The sequence below is a fragment of the Apteryx rowi genome, unplaced genomic scaffold (genome assembly GCF_003343035.1).
Source record: "Apteryx rowi isolate R43461 unplaced genomic scaffold, aptRow1 scaffold_22, whole genome shotgun sequence".
Taxonomy (NCBI): domain Eukaryota; kingdom Metazoa; phylum Chordata; class Aves; order Apterygiformes; family Apterygidae; genus Apteryx; species Apteryx rowi.
Genome location: NW_020448530.1, coordinates 2,735,214 through 2,753,748, shown reverse-complemented (window position 1 = coordinate 2,753,748; position 18,535 = coordinate 2,735,214). Strand labels below are relative to the sequence as shown.

The 18,535-nt window shown below is 37.7% G+C and overlaps 1 protein-coding gene across 4 annotated transcripts; it reads right to left on the bottom strand.

The window, feature by feature from the left end:
• Nucleotides 1-679: 679 nt before the first annotated feature.
• Nucleotides 680-17,626, bottom strand: TACC3 (transforming acidic coiled-coil containing protein 3). Of its 4 annotated transcripts, none has more exons than XM_026064592.1 (15): nucleotides 17,285-17,626; nucleotides 16,985-17,130; nucleotides 13,498-14,589; nucleotides 12,137-12,236; nucleotides 11,473-11,665; nucleotides 10,386-10,438; nucleotides 9,429-9,562; nucleotides 9,227-9,338; nucleotides 8,378-8,530; nucleotides 5,422-5,498; nucleotides 5,286-5,329; nucleotides 4,023-4,183; nucleotides 2,509-2,615; nucleotides 2,168-2,288; nucleotides 680-856 (listed from the first exon to the last, which is right to left on the bottom strand). In XM_026064592.1, the coding sequence occupies exons 1-15, from the start codon at nucleotides 17,462-17,464 to the stop codon at nucleotides 791-793; spliced, it is 2,739 nt and encodes a 912-aa protein (XP_025920377.1). In that variant the 5' UTR covers nucleotides 17,465-17,626; the 3' UTR covers nucleotides 680-790. The 4 variants fall into 4 exon arrangements, with proteins under 4 accessions (XP_025920377.1, XP_025920375.1, XP_025920376.1 ...); XM_026064590.1 differs by having other exon boundaries at nucleotides 9,227-9,320; nucleotides 17,285-17,465; XM_026064591.1 differs by having other exon boundaries at nucleotides 9,227-9,317; nucleotides 17,285-17,465.
• Between the last annotated feature and the right edge of the window lie 909 nt (nucleotides 17,627-18,535).

Below are 18,535 nucleotides of genomic sequence, written 5' to 3'. Positions count from 1 at the left end.
GTCCTGCTATTCAGTACACCTTAGCTTCCCTGCTGCAACAGCAACTTCAGTGCAGTCATATAACCTTAAAATAAAGAAGCCCAAGTTCTACATTTCTACAACAATGAAAAATCCACCCCCCACCAAGTTTTGTTTGCAAATGAATAAAGTGCAAGACAACCCTATAAGAGATATTTTGCTTATTATTCACCTTCAAGATTAGTAACTGGTCTTGTTTTTTGCAAACACTTAACTCAAATTCACACCAATAAGCAAGTGTCTCTTATAAAGAGGGAACATAGGTAACTGTAGGCAGGACATAACATTGTCTACTTAAACTTTCAGTTCTTATTTTATGGCATTTGTGACAGGTCAAGCTCTATTACAACCTTGTAACTCCAGAACATTTTGATTAAGAGGAGACTGCAGGATGTGCAGAACAGAGACACATCCTATGTTGACCCCTATCAGCAAAGCCAGTGGCTGTCAGTACAGAACCTTGGTGTTCCTGTTTAGGGAAAAGAGACTGAGGATGACAGGATTGACAGTGTGAGGATGACACTCAACAACTTTGAGTGACTTCTGTAAGAGTGTTTTTCATGATGAACATTGATAGCTACCAGAAGGGGCAACTGAGCTTGAGTATTTATGAGCTTGTCAATAAATTKATGTTTCCTACAAAAAGACATAGCCAATAATATACAAGAGAAGTGCAAATCAAGAGTTTTATTTTTTCCACATTATTAAAAAGTGAGTGAACACATAGGACAGGAATTCAGAGACTAGACATATTTACAAGGCAGTTTAACTACTAGATTTTTTCCATCTTCAAAATCAAGTCATCACAGATTTTTGTTAATTCATCATTTTCTTTAGTCTGTTAAGAATGGAAAAAGAAAACAGTGAGTTTCAGGTATGTCTAAGCTATGATACAGTGATTTGAGTCAAATAGTCATGTTTGCTAACACATGGAACAAAGTCCATTTACATGCTACTGACTTATGCAAATTTACTCTGAAGGATAGTCTACTTTTAGAAGGTTATAAGGTACCCTTAATAGGCCTGGCAAATGAGCCAACAGAATTTACTAKATTATCTCTTTACTTCTGCAGACTTTCCCCATAATCTGAGATCAACAATCTTAGGAAACAAATTATCACACTCAAAGTCCTTTGGTTAGATACACTCAAATTCAAGAGAATAGTGACGTTTAGATTTCAATTTTCACAAGAAAAACTTTTGTAGGATGACACTTGGACACTCACTGATATGTGGGGAAAAAAATTCAATATATATCCATATATTCCAGTTTTTGTAACTCCTCATATAGTCAACCATTTTAATAAAAAAAGTTCTTAACATAAAATTTTGCTGTATTTATAACAAGAGAAAAACCAGTTCTGTGTTMATTGGCTCTTCTCATCTCACTATTTAAAGACCTATTATTTATTCAGCAACACAAACCCCAGCCCTAAGCCTGGAGATRTAACACAGACATGGGACTTTTCTTCAGAAATGCAGGAATGTTCCAGCATTAACTACTTAGTCTTCAATGCTGGTAAAAATATAACCATGATGCAACATAAAACTAGTAGCAGGCATTTCCAGCAATATAATTTTTAAACCCTTAAGTTTTTCCTTTAAAAGGTTCTAACAAGTCAAAGTGATGTGCCTTTCCAAAGCATTCTAAAACTTCATCTAYGCTATATGAAACACTGCAGTCAAATATCAGGATTAATGGCCTGAAAAACACTGAAAGAGTTCAGCCAATACAAAAAAGTCTGTATTAGTGTTAATGGCTTATAAATCATATGCTTAGCAACAAGCTGAACCTGTCAGTTATTCAAGATTCATTCTCAAATTCTGCCCTGTAAGTTGTTTAAGTTCTACCACTCCATCCCCTTCAGCAGTTCAGATAGCCTTCAGACACAGTGGCCTGATCAATTGCTTCTGTGACCCATCTACGGTAACAAATCTTTTGCCCACACAAATTTGTGCATATASATGAGTTCTATCATGCTAGAGTTGTGCCCTAAGTTTCAATGCCTATTTCCCAGAGCCTGCCTGGACAGCAGCCAGCAAGAACAGCATAGCTAGTTAGCATGGCTACTTCTAGCACTRGTACAAGGCATTTCTTAAACTAGCTCAAGTAGTAATTTAGAGACTCACTAGTGACATTTTGACTAACCTTTTGTTCTAGGCTCCTCTCTAAGGACTGGATCCTCATTTGTTCTTTGCGGAGACTGGCTTGTAATGCTGCAGTCTCTGACTTGGCTCTGCTCCGTACCTGGGCAATTTCCTCATTTGCTCTGGAATTGAAGCAAGACAGTGTTTAAGCTCCCATCAGACAGCATAGAACTGTTCACACTGAATCACACTAGATTCTTGCACTTTGAAGGTTAATCCCCAAATTAAGTGTTTTAAGTCACACTAAAGTCTTGGCACTAATGAACCAAGTTCTGCAGCAACTCCAGCTGAGCAAGCTAAGTATTTCACTCCCAGTACTTGACTTCTTTACATGGTACTTACTGGTGCAGCTTTTCTTCAGCATGTGCCTTTAGTGCCTGATATCTCTGCTCTTCTTTCTTGATTCTGGCCAGGTAGTCTTCAGCACACTTTTTCAGAGCATCTTCATTCTATCCCAAGAGGGAGAACTTTAGTTAGCTTTTTACRTGTTAGGAGCTAAGTATTTGAGACTGCAGATTCCTGGCCACATGTCTGCAAAGATAAGGTGGACAAGTGTCTCCACTTCCCAAATAGGTTATTTGACTATAGCAAAGTGGCATTATTTGCTTGAGAGTAACAGGAACAGTTGTCAACACTCATACAGCGGGTGAAGTTGTTCTTTTCAACCTCCCTCATTTTGCACAAACTAAAGTTTATCCTCCACCCCACCTTCTAAACATACTCTCTATCTAGTAAAAAACTTCYGGTAGAGAGAAAAGGCTACTGGGTCCTTGCTAATTATCTCTCATCAGTTTTTATTCTTTTAATCAACTTCATCTTAGTTTGCAATTGTCCTGAGAATAACTAGAAATCCAAGTACTTCCAGGAGTCCGTGAAAAGATGCAGGTTTTGGGCCCTGACACAAATGAATCCAACATTAAATAGCACCAAAGTTACCAACATTATCATACCTTGATTATTTTATGAGCTACTATAGCAAGTTGGAACTGTTTGAAAAAAGTGCTAAGACTCCCCACTTATTCCAGAACTTGAATTTAGMAGCTTGCTGTCTCCAGATGATGCTTTAGCTCTATGCTAAGGAGAAAGCTTCTACATTCATGGTGGAGAGCGGGAATGGACACAAGATGAAGAAAGATGTCTCACATAAGTTTCTGCAACACTAACATGTAAATGGCAAGACAGACATGATGCCTGTTCCTAAAACGTGGACTACCATGAACCTTATAACAGGCTGATTTTGAATTTAAGTAGGGGGCAGTAAAGGATAACTCGAGGACAACACATCTGAAGGCACATCCTCTTCATAGAAACTGATGCAGCTTTCATCCATTTCCCACACAGGGAAATTAGCTCAGTAGCTTCGTTCCTCCCACCTCCAGAAATAGCTGTAGATGTTTTAGAACAAAGACCTGACTTTACTAGGCTTTGTTTTTAAGCTAAAGAACATCCCATCCAATAAAGCATGCGTTTCACCTTGTAATAGCAAAACCTCCTGAGCATCGATCAAGAATGTGGGGAATCAGGCTGCCCTTATGCAAGAATTGCTACATTTGAGTCAGTCTCCATGATTAACAAAGTGATATATTTATGCGTCCAGGAAGAAGTGTTTCATTCTTTCGTTTGAGRAAACTTTGGCTTCTAACAGAAGAATGATCATCATACTTTAAGCCAGAATTGAATACCTAATAAATAGTTCATTTTTTAATCTTTAAACAGACCAAAACCTGGTACCCTGTTTTACAGGTAGTGCCTACAGTAACTAGTGGCTGCTCTAGAAATTCATCATTTCTCCAACTCTTATAGAAGGTAAATCTCCTTTATCTTGAAAGGATATTATCTGCATTATAGCATCTTACTTTGCGATAACCTTCTAGCACTTCTTTCTGTTTTTCAAATCTTTTGAACAGTTCAGAGAAAGATTTCTCCATAGAGTTCAGATCTGAAATAACTTGTTGCTTCTCTTCCACCATCCTCTGCATTTCTTTCTTTGAAAGCTCCTTCTGCTTGTGAGCATCCTCTAAGAAAGAGAGGGTAGCAGTGTTATGATCTTATGTTAGTTGCTGCATTAGCATAAAACAARAAAGAAATCCATAATACAGACACATGACTTCCACACCACCAAATTATTGTTCTCTTAAGTAAAAAGAGACTTTCATARCTTAGCCTCTCCTCCCAAAGGATATCGTACCTTTACTTTTAGGGAAGAGATTATATTCTGTTAATCTGCTGCATATTACCTTCTATTAACTCCAGAGGTCATTAAGGGTTGTGCTTATAAAGGAGCTTGTCCAAATACTTGGTTTTACTTTAAAAGGCTTGTATTCTAGTTCTATTACAATGTAGTCAAAATACTGCACTTGAGTTTACCATAACAGAAGCCTCAGATGTTGTGATAGAAACAAGGAATCTAAGACAACATTTACATGTTTTTTATTTCAAGGATACACAGTAGCTGGAAGATCTGGAGGAGACTAGGATAACAAGCTAAACCAGCATAGCAAACCCYTTCAGGTCAAGTTTTTGCTAGCACACCTGAACTATGTTTCCCCATAGTTTACTTTTTAAAAAAGCAGGAAACAAGCTGACRTACTAATCAAGTCTCCTTAAAGAAACAAATTTAAGCAAGGCATAGATTCAGCAAATTCAGCTTTCAGCCAGGAGAATGAAGTTATATAATATGACTTTCATTCAGTGTCTTCATAACTTTGAAGTCACAAGTCTGACTGAAGCAAAGGGCAGATCTGTCCAGCCAGAACTCCTATTGACATCTAATCAGTTTATTACCTGACCTCATTTAACACCAGCTGCAGACATTTACATCTGCCAGTTCTARAACACTAACAGTCCACACTCAACTAGAGAGCCAAATAAAAAGCCTAGTRTGTTTATGCCTAACTTAGGAAGTCATTATTACCTACCAAGGTATATCAATATACACCATCACTCTGTTTGAATATACATAAAAGTTAACCTACAACTGCGTTGGCTGCAGCCATACACACAACCCATCAGCACTTGAAATGCTAATGCCATTAAAAGTGAAAGAGTACTGACTTCAGTTAGTAGTCTTATGCCTAGCATGCCCCCTCAAACTATTGTTATGTAAATATGAAACTTACCCATCATTTGTGTTATTGTACCCTCAAACTCAGCAACTATTTTTCTGAAATAAAACACGAAAAACAATGTTGAACATAAGTTAGAAAAAGCAACTAGAAGAAATAAGCATATATCTAAATCAAGGCAGATGCTTACCCCATCTCCTTGTATTCCATATGAAGCTTGTCATACTTCTTTTTCCATTCTAGAGTCTCCAACTGCTTCTCTTGAACCTTGGGGGAGGAGGGGAAAGCAAAGTTCTCTACTTCTTTCATAGGAAGCGATGYACATTTTGAGTATCAAGACAGCCTGAAGGGTAACTTAGGTATACTTAGAATTTACTATGGGAAAATTTTGATTCTGTTGAACAGYTGGAATTTAAAGTGACATGTTTCATTACAAGTTTAGTTAGGTTAAACGAGATGACCTAGTATGATACTTAGGTTTCACAGAAGTAATTCCAACTGAATGCAACTGACATCTGTTAAGTGGCAAGACTGGAGCAATCTCAGTCCACCTTTTGACTACTCTTATTCATCTTACATGCAGTTCCTCGGCCAGTAATCTTCAGCCATGAAATAATCTCAAGAGTCACCTGTTCTCTTTTATTTAAAAGGCAAGCAAAACAAGCCACAGAAATCTACAAATCTTAACACAGAAAAGAAAGCAAATACTGGAAGGCAGTTGCATTTAAAAAGAAATGTGTCTATTCACTCATGGAAGTCACTGCTGTTAAGTTTACCAGGACTTAAGGTTCTTACTGTTGGTGCAAATACAATCTATTAATTGTGAATGTCAAAAGCCTTCAGACATGCCACGCTGCAATCAATACATCTTCAAGATATTTCTAAGAGACACTATACTTTAGCATTAACAGGAAAGAAATATCTGATCATAGAAGGTGTCAAGAGGGCATGAGATTGCGATATATGAATTACTTTTTTTAATATATATGTAGTTGAATTGTTTGCATCACCTTTTTTGTGAGTTGCATTCTTCTGTATTTTGTTCAGCTTCAGTGAACTTCTGAATACAGAAGTTAATTTGTTTTCTCCATTACACAGACTTGATTTTTTTTAAATAGACTGTTTGATTTGTARTAAGGACAGCCCATTCCTTATGCAGAGATCTTCAGCAACTGAATCTCTTGATATAGAAACTAATTATCCTGGTCAAGATCAGGTTGCAGTTTGAAGYCATTTTTATGCAACTCTCAACCCTCCCCCTACCACATTTCCAAATTTAACAACACTTCATCTTGAAGAATATCCATACCTACACCACAACAATTGAATTAAAGCAGAGCTCGCAGTAACAGTAGTAGACACTATAAGCAAGGTAGTATCTTTGCCTTAAACTCCAGGAAATTCAGTTTTGTCCTGGGGGTTTCTTTTAAAACTATAATGCTGATAGTCGATTTTGCAGTGTTGGAAGCCACCTAATGACAAAGGAGCCTAAATATACACAAAACAGCCTGGAAGTTTAAATAAGAGAAGATGAGAGCACCTGATTACTTCTTGTTTTCCCTCAAAGTTGCACAGTATACTGCAGTTCAGAGAGCTCTACTGTGACTTTTGGTAGTTTTGAGTCAAAAGTGAATTGTAAAAAAGAAAGTACCAAAAGATATAGAGAGAATCTGACAAACTTTAAATTCATTATGGAACTAAACACAAAGATATTAATAATTGTGAGGTCAAACAAAATTTGACAAAAGCAAAAACACAAAGATAGAAACAATTAGAAGCTTTCATTTGCTAAGTCAAATGAAATAAGTTCACTAGACCCTCAAAAAGCAGGTTTTCATGAATTATATATATATCCAGAAGGAAAACAGGGTTCCCCCCCCCAAGTAGTTTCACAAAAAATTAAGATTATCTTAAATTCAGGTTGTCATGCTTTCAGATTAATACAGTATATCTTGCTAGAGTCATCCAGTCACACCTGTCTCACTGCAGCTATGTTTACCTGTTTAAAATGGTTCTTTGAAATCAGAGCACCAACTAAGATATTATAAGCTTTACTTCCTGCTATGTAAGTTCTCCTTGTTTTGCTCACTGCACTAAGGTCTGCTCCCTGCCAAAGCTGTACTTATTTCCCATTTCATGCACTACAGAATACGCAAGGTAGTTTCCTCCCAAATGAGGGACAGAAAGCAGTTCTGCAAAACTTTCACTTCTAGAAGAACACCTCTGTACCTTAAAGAAAAAGAACTGTAAAGCAGCAAATGGCCATAGGCACTGGTAATCTTCATAAAGGGTATTTGGTGCCCTTAGTCTGACTGCAGTGCAGTTGGTCAGTCATTCTGAATGCTTCTTCGGAAGTTAATTTTGAAATGACCACAGGAAGTGATGCAATTAGTTTTACAGAGATTTTAGGTATAAGTACTCCTTTTACATTAAATGGTATTGGTAAGTTTACATAATCCAAAAGCCATAATGAAAGAAGTGCTCAGATTTTTGTAATGAGCAGACATACCCCTCTTCTTGCATCAGAAAAAGATGAGGGTCAAAAAGCAATTTCCATAGTGATACAGTTGCAGAAGAYTCTTGACATCCCACTGACTCCTTCCTTCCTCCTCCACTTACATTACTTCCTTCCAGTGTTCCAGACTTCATTTTTTCTTAGTTTAGCAGCTGGACACATTGTCCTCTCCCTTTGTCCTATGCCTCCCCATTCCACACAAAAAAATAACACCATACCCTTTCACTGAACTGCCATTACAGCTTTACTTTGTTTTAGGGATATAGTTATAATCAAAGAAGCCCTCCTTCCTGTAGGCAAGAACAGGCAGTTCTTGCATAGTTTAATAAAAAGTGTTTAGATCACTGATATTAAGCCTCCATACATTCCATCTCTTGATAGTAAATCCTTGTTTAATACTGGCCAGCACTAGGCAGAAGCTGACTGAAAATGAAGTTTGCCATATTTCCTTAGATATCAGCCCTGAAGAGTTCTATAGCTCTTACTTCTATCAAGTTCACAGTAAGCTTTTCAGGATGAGATGCTTATTCCAAGTCTGATGAAAAGGACTATCAGGTATAGAGAGGTGTATCATAAACCACACAAAGGGGATTTTTAAGTTTAAAGTTTTRCATTGGAGGGATCACCATACCTCTTTTTTAACCAGTTCGACAGCTGCATCCATGTCTTTTTGACTATATTTTAGCACATCTATAATAGCATCCACTACAGTGTTTGCGGAAGCAGCAAAAGGCAGTGGYGAAACATCACTGGTCAGAGAGTCTGGAATTAGGGGACCTGTAACCTGCAAGGAAAGAAAAACTGGAGTTTTAACAGATTTTGATTTCAATACAGTTGAATAKCTGTATGTAGAATATCCCAAGCTAATTCAACATATTTAACTTAAGAAACCTCCAAGCTACCTCCATAATTTATCATAACTTTGCTACCTTGTAGATATTTTGTAGAACTACTATACAATTATTTTCGAGGTGTTAAAGAAACTGCTATCTACCAGTTACRATGAGCAGAAACAGCAACAGCAGATGACATCATACTATGTCCCACAGTAAATCAAGCACCAGTTTGGGATAAACTGCTGTGTAGATCTCTATTCAAAAGCAATGCTCACATTATAAACCTTAGGCTGTACAGCATCAAGATTAATTGAAGTAGTGCTCTTATTTTTGATGTTTCAGCTGCATGAAAGACTGCTYAAATAAAGCATTCTTAAGAATGGTTTAAATTCTCTTAGAGAATGTGCAGTGCTACTAGTTTCCACAAAAGAGATAATATGCAAGGACATGAAGTCCATCAAAAAGTTCAATTTTGATATCACTGGGTATCCAACCTCATTTCTAAGATGACAGTTTAAATAAGCATTTTAAGTATTCTGTTATCCATAGAAGTTTTGCAYGATAAATCTTGAATCCAGAACACTACCTGACCCCTTCCCCCAAAATATCAACAAGAAACTTGGTATCATTTCAGGTATCCTTACAGAAGTTGTAAATGTTCCCAGAAGATCTAGTCCTTTTGGTTTTTCTTCATTTTGAAGACTCACTGCAGGCTTTTCAGCTTCCTCAAGCAATCTGCTTAAATCAGCAAAAGGACTAAAAATGAGCAAATGTAGTCAATTGTGTTCAAGTGCTGCCTTTCTTCGTAAGGCTATGTACTACAGTTTAGATTAAATCAATACCTACCCACACTGAAGCGGAGCAGTCATAATGCTCATATTTGTTTCAATAGTACCAGAAATCGGTTTTCTGGGACTGTCTCTCAACAGAGGGTCAAACTTCAAATACAGCGACTGTTTCCTCAAAGCAGACTCTTTGAACTGAGGAGAAAGAGGCATAACTAGCAGATTTGCCGCCTTATAGTGTAACTCTAGCACACACAATCCTCTGGAGGGAGGGCGAGCCTATTCTTCTGTGGCAGAGTATTGTTCTCAGGAGAACAATTATGTAACAGAAGTTGGTGCCCACAAGCTTAAGTCCTTATGTAACATCAAGTGAACTCAAAGTCCTTTGCTCACAGAYAGAACCAAAAAGGCAAACTTTCATGAACCTTTCAAAACCAGCAGACCTATCTGACAGGGAAAGATGGTATGTAAACTGAGTGAGCAGTGTATGTTAGCCTCTGCTAACACAAGACAAACATGGTGGGATTAAAAAAAAACAATTTCAATTCACTGTATATTCATAGTCACTCCTACTCTGGGCCCAAAGGAAGAGAAAGAATAATTAAGCTGTATTAATTTAAACATGACATTCCTGATTTAGAGACAGACTTCCTGAAATTTTCCATAAAAAAGAACTTTGAAAGATACTGCTTCAAAACAGTGATCCTGCACTTCCAAAAGCATTATGTTCTCACAGCTTTAGCAAGCAGAGATGTGAAACATATCCATCTCAATTTCACTACCAACAGAAACAGCACCTCTGCAAACAAACACAAACAAAGCACAGAGTCTGATCCTTAGCAAAACTGCTTGTAACTACATCTCTCCCCCAGCCTTAAAGATACGTTCTTTTGAAACAGAATATATATTTCTATGGTCAAGTTCATTCCATAAAAGCATCTAAGGCTTGACAGTTCCCTTTTCTCTTCCTTTCCCCTTAGGCAGGAAGGATAACAAAACATTTCAGTATCATACTTACTGATGAAGTTCCAAACTGTTCCAGATAGTCTATTTCTATGCCCATTCCTAGAACTGGAAAAGAATTATACAAAAGATGTGCAATATTGTCATATTATCTTAGCAAAGCATCTACAGATTGAAACAGATATGTATAGGCAAAAAGCAAATAAATTCCTGTCTCATCATCATTAGTTTTCCACTTACCACAGAAGTCTTATACTTCAGAATGGAATTAAAAAGGCAGAGTTTTCTAAGCCAAATGAACTTAGCTTCCATTTCCCTCAAATGCATGTTAAATTCATAGAATTTAACACACATTTGAAGAAATTCTGTTGTTCTATAGTTAAAGTGGCAAGCACACTTGGATATTCTACTGCTTTATACAATGCCCCATAAAAGGCTAAGATTACCAGTCTGACCATTCGAATTAGTACACAGCTCACAGCTGTGATCACACAAGTTATCATGGTCATTTCTCAATACATCAGTTCCACTCAAGTACTATGTGACACACTGCACAGCAGTCAAGGCGTTGGCTCATCCTTCCACACAATGCTCCTACAAGCAATAACCCTTTCAGGTGGTCCGAAGTCTTGGCTATGCAGTAAGCTTTCAAGACCCACATGCGAGTGCAGAAAGACCACTCATGCTGCAACAAGCAATCAGCATTCAAGCAGTGCTGAGGGCCTGCAGTAAGCTACAAGACTCAGATACAGGCAGTTATATGGCTCTAATGTTCTCAGTTTAGAAAGTACTTAACACTAGAAGTGATTTTGARGGCAGAGCATGTATTTTTAGCACAGAAAGCTGTCACTGAAGCTCCAAAGACACCATTTCTATGCCAGAATAAAGTTCATCCTCTCAGGCAGCAGATTATTGCTATTAGCCAGCTATTGGAATTTAGCATAATCCAGAGAAGGTTAGAAGTAATCTTCGATACATTTCCCACCCCTGCTATTTATTGTGATTTTTACAATCCTTTTAGGATAGCAAAAGAAGACAAGAAAAAGTAGAATCAATTGCCAATATTGAAGTAGAGAAACAAAGATATTGAGTGGTTATTTTAATAGCATCTTTCCAAGTCTGTCCTAAAAATCTGCTCTTACCTTCTGCTGATGGTCTGAAYTGCTCTTCAGRTTCAGTGCTAGCTGTCTGGTCATCTGCTATTATCTCAGTTCTGTGGGAACTAAGTTTAATTTCTTCTGCAGGCATTGAGCTTTTTCCACTGTCAACCRAAACTAGGTTATCTTGAGAGGGGACATTAGCTGGAGACAGTTTAGAGGGATGCATTTTCTTCTCCTATAGAAGGAAAGCAATCCTTTTTACTGTTAATATAACACTTTACTTGTAATATGAAAATATATTCAGTATCATAATGATCAAATTGGTTTGTCAAACTAGCTGGGCAGCCAACATAAACCTCAAAAGTTCATAGGCACAGGAACTAAACAGTACTACCAAGGYGTTGTTTAAGCATAGTTCACATCAGACAGGAGTCACTCTTTAGAGTTCACACCCTTAGGTTTGTCCTTATACGCTATTGCTGATCAAAAAGAGAGATACTATGTACCAAGCTACCAATTTTGCTGCCTCTGATGTTAGCTTCAAAAGAAGTCTGTGCACAGTTGATAGTCACTCTAAAACTGATGAAGATCCTTAAAAACCAATTCTTACACAAAATACCAAACAAGGGATATAATGGTGAAGTCAAGAATAATTTTGCTCTATTAAACAACTGGCCAAGAAATTGATATCTTTCCTATACATCACCATGGTTAGTTGTCCTGGAAGTTCAGCTTCTGTTTGAATTCCTAGCTTGTCTTCTTGAACTCCTGGCTTGTCTTCTGCCACACTCCGTTTACCGATTTCCCTAAAGAAAAAAGGTATCAACAAAGACACCTAGACAATTCTGAATTCTGTTTGCTAGATATACTGAAACACTGAATAAAATAAGCTTATTTGAGAGCTTCTACCGCTGCAGTACAGAAAGCTTCAAGGGTGGGGATGTAAATTCACTGTCTTTCCTGATGACACTTAAGTGACAGAAAGCTCTGTTCATCAGAAGCCGTGCTATCTGGGAAGCAGAGAAAGTCACAGCAGTATCACAGAAGAGTCTTACACTTGACTTAATACCCTTGACTTATTTGTATCTGTAAAGGCCAAATTATTTTTTAAGATGAACTTTTTAAAAAAAAAAAAACGAACTAGGATTTACAAGGCAGCCTGCTACACTTTCCACCAAAAGAACGCAGCATGACTATTGGTGTAAAGCTTCAYTARAAGTCCAATACTTCATTTATTGATRACAGTGTAARTATTATTTACCAAGTGAAAAGTTACAAGTAGCTGATCATGGTACACAGGGAGTAAGAGAGCAGACACTTGTTTCTGCCAAATGAACATCTCATGAAAGTTTACTTCAGGAAAGCATCTGCCTATAGTAATGCAAAAGCTGCTGACAATTTAATAGTTACAATTTCTAGGAAACAAAACACCATCTCCCATTCTCAAGTGAGAAGAACTCTAGTTTAATTTGGTGACAGAAAAATGCAACATTTATGGGAAGCAGTTTTTTAATTGGAAATAGCATTCAGATCCCAAGACAATGCAAGGAAGGAACACTACYCACAGAGCTCAGCCAGTACTYTAACTCACTTCAATCAGCCCTTAATTCCACACTGTAAATATGGAACAGAACTGTCTAGTCCCTTCTCATGCTGCATAAAGCACAACTGTGCCAATTAACTCTCCAGTCACATCAAAATACATAGTTCTTTTGAAAGATAGCAGCAGCTACCTGATTCTCCACACTTGGTTCTTTATCCTCACTCCTCCAAAATTAGAATAATTTGACCAAGGTATTAATGCTCTTCCCACATAAGCCTGTTCTCTTCCCTTCCTCAAGATTTAAGAATAACTTTTGCCCAGACCTAGCCATTTCCAGATGGTTTCCCCAACAAGATCTTTGCCATCACAACCCATTATGCTAGAGATGACATGTCAGAAGTTCGCCCATCTAGCTGAGGGAGAAACTCAAGGAGTTAAGAGTCCCTTTGTTATAAAAGATAAACCATCTTTTCTCACAGAAGAGTTCAAGGTACTTCTACATTCAATTATGYAGATTTACTTACAGACTTCCAGGATCTCTTTCCTCAAGAATCTCACAGGTACTTGTCRTGTTATCCTGCTCCACTGGAAGAGACTCCTTCCTTGACAAGGTACCATCCTGCTCCTCTTGCAGATGAGCTTTTTGAGTGCTAGGTTTAGGGCACTTGGGTGAGCTGGAAATTTTAGAGCCTCCTCCAAATGGRTTAAAGTTTGGATCATCAAGTTTGTCCCAGTCAAACTTATAAGATGCTTTGGGAACAGGAATTTCTTCTTCCACATTACTTACACTTTTCACTTCAGTATTCTCTGTTTTTGTTTTAGCACTAGGAATTTTTTTGGAAGGTGGCTTAATTCCAGGTCTTTTACCTAGTTTCTTAGGAGGTGGTTTTCTAGCAGTGGTATTATCAAAGTCAAATTCCAGTTTTACTGGTCCAGCCTTGGTGATACCAGGCTTTTCTGCAGGTTCCCCCTTGGAGATACCAGGCTCCTCTGCAGGCTTCGACTCTTCTGTGGAGGGTTTTTCTGCTACTGAAACATTCTGAAGCTTCGGTTCCCCAGTTTTAGAAGAATCAGTTGCATCAGAACTACTAGGATCCAGTTTGCCAGATAATTGTACAGAATGTGCAGGTGCATCTGTTGATCCCACAGAGTTAGTGCAGCTTACTACATTGGAAGTAGATTTCACATCCTGCACAGAGTCACTGATTGCTTGCTTAGGAGTCAGCTTGTGTTTGTTAGACTCCTCTAACTCTGTCAAAACAGATTCTTTTCCAGAGAAAAGTATGTTTTCCTCTGCACTGGAGCTCTCTGTACTTGCTGCAGTTGAAGGAAAAGGAACTGTATCATCCAGTGGAAGAGAATTACTACTTTTTTCAGAAACTCTCTCAGGACTGCTAGATACAGGAGACTTTTGTAGATTTCCAGGGGAATTCTGCAGCTGCACTGAACTCTGAAAGGGATTGATGTCATTCAAGTTATCAAAGTCAATATTGTAGGAACCTCGGCTCTTCACTGGCATTTCATCATCTGGGTAAGGAGCAGCACTAACCTTCTCTGGCATTTGTGTATTTGACTGTGTATTACTTGCTTCAGCTTCAGTTTTTTGAAGAYGATTGCTGCATTGAAAGAGTCAAATCACACATGATATAACTATTTTTCAGATATCATTTCAAATCATGTTTAAAAAGATGATTTGCACAAGTAGTTTTGTATGCTCTAGAACAGTCTTAATTTTTTATGTAGTATGGGAGCTGACAGCAAAAGAATAGCATAACAAAGAATCAGTTGCCATCAAAAGAGCCTGCAATTATGAGATGGTATACATGAACTACAGGAAAAAGAGTCAGTCCTTAAAGGTACTCAGTATTCCTAAGCTATCCATTTGACACAGCCAGSTTCTCTTATTCCAGTCACCACTGTGACAGCTCTACTCATCACAGTAAAACTGACATTTCCATTTCACTGAATAGTCCAAAACACGTAATACTCAGGAKGAGTTAACAACAATCAGATCAAACACAGGCACAACTGCTAGTACATCTTCATGGTGATTTGTCTATGAGTCATGACTAACTCAGACTAGGCTCAAACTAGGATCATGACTCACTTCTCCCACTTCGTCCATTACTTTGTCTGGTCATTCTGGCCGATTTTGTATGTCTGAAAGTGTGCACCAGCATTTCATCTATGAGGTCCTACATATCAGAACAGAACCTGGACTTCAGGTATTCTCAACTCTGTACAACACCAAAGCTGAAGAGCAAAGCAGTCTACAAGAAAGTAAGTTCTCTCCAGTAAGAGAAAGAAGTAAGATTCTAACAGAAGAAGCAAGTTAAAGAAAGAGTTTGTATACTCACTACTGCTGGGTATTCTACAAGTTGCTGCTCTCTGTTATTTCCCCAAGCTTAACTTTTTTGAGGCTCATCCTCAGACTACAGAGAGTTAAGCCATTACTTCCTGAAACAGTATTTCCTCCTATTGTTTTGTCCCTGTGCAAAGTAATTATTTGTGTGCCATTCATATCTGCTATAGAGCAGAACATGATTAAAAGCTGCTCAGTAAAAATACTACTTTGATAAACCTGAAAGCAAAGGCTGGAGATAAAGGTCAGAAAGYTCTTCTCACCCGGTTTGAGTGCCTCTTCCCTGCAACAGTTCAGCCCCAGACTTGTCTAACTAGTCAGGCCCCTCCCATTTTCTTTCAGTATTTAACCCAATAAATGCCAGTCTAGAGAAAGATATCTACTGGAAACTTAAAGGACATAATTTTTTTTACTAATTCTCTCTAAAGAAAGTAATTCAGCAACATGCAGTTTTTAATTTTAAAATACAGATTTGTTTGTAGCAAGAAGAAAAGCAAAAAGGATATATACAATACAAGCAATGCCTTGACACACAATTACATCCCTAACTAAAAACAGTTAGGGGCCAGCTCTTAACTCCATTGAGCTGTATACGTATTAGATCTTCATTTATTCATGCGAACAATAAGTTTGAGCCATAGATGCAATTAAGCAAATAGTTTAAAAAATGTGGTGGCTTACTTTTCTAAGCTACAGTATACATGCAAGTTAATAACTGTTGAAGTGAATCCAACAATTTAAGGGGCACTGAGAAGTTAAATAAGGACTGATCATCCACTGTTTTCATCTTTCTCCCTTCTCCCCTTCCCAAATGCAAAAATAGGGGGCTAAGTAAAACTAACATGTAGTTTAAAACAAACAAAAGGACATATTCCTCCACAGAAGAGGAGGCTAAGCTCCAAGACCTCTTGCCACTAGACATTACAGACATCAGACGTTTACAACAGTTTAAAACAAGGTTGAAAAATTCAGTAAGAAAAATATCCACTGAGAGCTATTAAATAACATAATAGCATTGTATCATTGCTATACTATTATAACAGTATCTCTAGTGAAGAGGTTGCAAAACCTTAAGTTGCAACACTGCAGACTGCTCTTCTCTAGGCAGCTGCCATTGGCTACACTGGGACACAGGCTCCTAGGCTAGAGATGCACAAACTACTTCTAACTTGGGATTGATGCTACATTCACTTCAGGTTGCTTTTTTTTGTTTTGAATCTTAGCACTGACTCAAGATGTTAATTCAAGCCAACTCTTCAGAAGACACATCTTAAGAATTAAATTTAAAGAAATAAAATAGTACTTGGCATTCAAAAAAATTTGAAGACTTGGCAGATAAACTTCAGACAGTTATATAGTCTCACAGGAAAAAGGTTATTGCAGGAAACAGTTTTGTATTCTCTGCCTAATGCACTTGCAGAGACAGAAACAGAGCTCAGTAATCAATATTGCAACCAAGATAACTGTCATTATTTCTCAGAAAGCTTTAGCTTTGAAAAAAGTTTGTGCATCAAGTTCAGCACTAATTTYGATCCTCTTATGCAGTTTACATAATTCTCACTCATTATAAAATTGTTTATTTAAAATGTAATTTTGTAACTTTCTTGAGTATGTCCTGTATTAAGACTACTAGCAGTGACATTACTTACTCAACATTGTTGAATGCAGATAAAAGATCATCCTCTGGGGCTTCCCTGCAATCATCCAGTGTAAAAGTAGCCTCAAGTTTGTCTGTCATGGTAGGACTTAAGATTTTTCGAGTCTGAGGGTCTCTTAGAGGAGTTTGAAAGGTTACCTTGGGGGGAGGGAGGGTAGGAGGGAAAGGAGGAAAAGGGAAGAACATGAACAAAGCAATATTTTCAAGCTTCAAATAGCATACATGTTCAGTTCAGTGTCAGAGATTGTAGAAGGAAGAAGAAAGAATATAATCAATACAAAAGCATATTTACCTTCATAGCTTTTGCCACACTTCGTGGTGGAAAGTTTTCTTTCTGTGACAGGCGCAGAATGGATGGTCTCCCTGTAGGTTCCGGTGGTGTAAAGCAAAAGCCACAGTTTTCCGCTGTTAGATCATCATTGATGTTTTCACAGTTTTCTCCATTTTCTGCATTTAAAATCTGCAGACTCATTCTAGAATATCAACACACATACAACATCACACCATGAATGAGAGGGTGTGGCTGGCCAGATGCGCTTTCAGATAATCAAACACACTGAAGCCTGGCACTTGCTAGCAAAGAAAGAYTAACAGCTGCAAAAGGAGTTTTAAGAGTATTAAAAATCCTGATATGAAAGGATAACTCGGACACCCTGCAGGCATCTAAACACAGCATTTCCACAGACACTCTTCTTTTGATATGAGTCTAAAAGTTAATTGCTGATCTTACACTTTCTGCAGCTGACGTATAAGCCTATAATTAATCTGCCAATCCTTTAAAGGGAGCTATATCATTTAAAGATTTCTTCATTCCCAACTCCTTAAGGCCAGTAGGGCCACTGGGGTGCAGTCATGTCTCTTATGGTAGGGCATCTAACTAAGCAAAATTACAGCCTTTGCAAAGGGCAAATCATCATTTCTCCATTTTATTCACATGGCCTCATTACCACACCATACACCAGTAAATACCAAAACAAATGTGTTTAGTTAAGGTGTGTTTAGGAGCAGAGTTCTGAATAAAATTWTTCAAATTTTCCTTGCACTGTCTGAACACATGTGGATTTTGTAAAGGCACATAAGTGCTTAAGAATCCTTTGTTTTATAAGCATTATTGGTATGAAAACCTGAAAAAAATAAAACTTGTAATAAAAATATGTATTTCTTAAACATTGCTTTTACATTAGACGTACAAAAAGCTTTACAAGACCATATAGGATGATCTAATTTTACTAGTATTTCAAGTCTGAAGAACTTGGAACTAAAGCTTGCATCACATCTAAGATTAAGGAGGAAAATAAGTTAGAGAGAAAGAAAATATTCAAGTATCCCATGCAAGCTAACACCTTATAGAACTTCAGTCCACCTTTTATTCCCATTAGAGCCTCCTCTGGTGGYCTTTTTAAAATCAGTAGTAGCTTCACCAAGTATTGTGGGGAAGGGGGGGGGGGAGTGAACAGAAAGACAAAAAAAGGCAAAAAAGAACCAGCTGACAGAAAGCATATAGCAAGAATTTGGCATAGCCACTGCCCATCAAGGATGATTC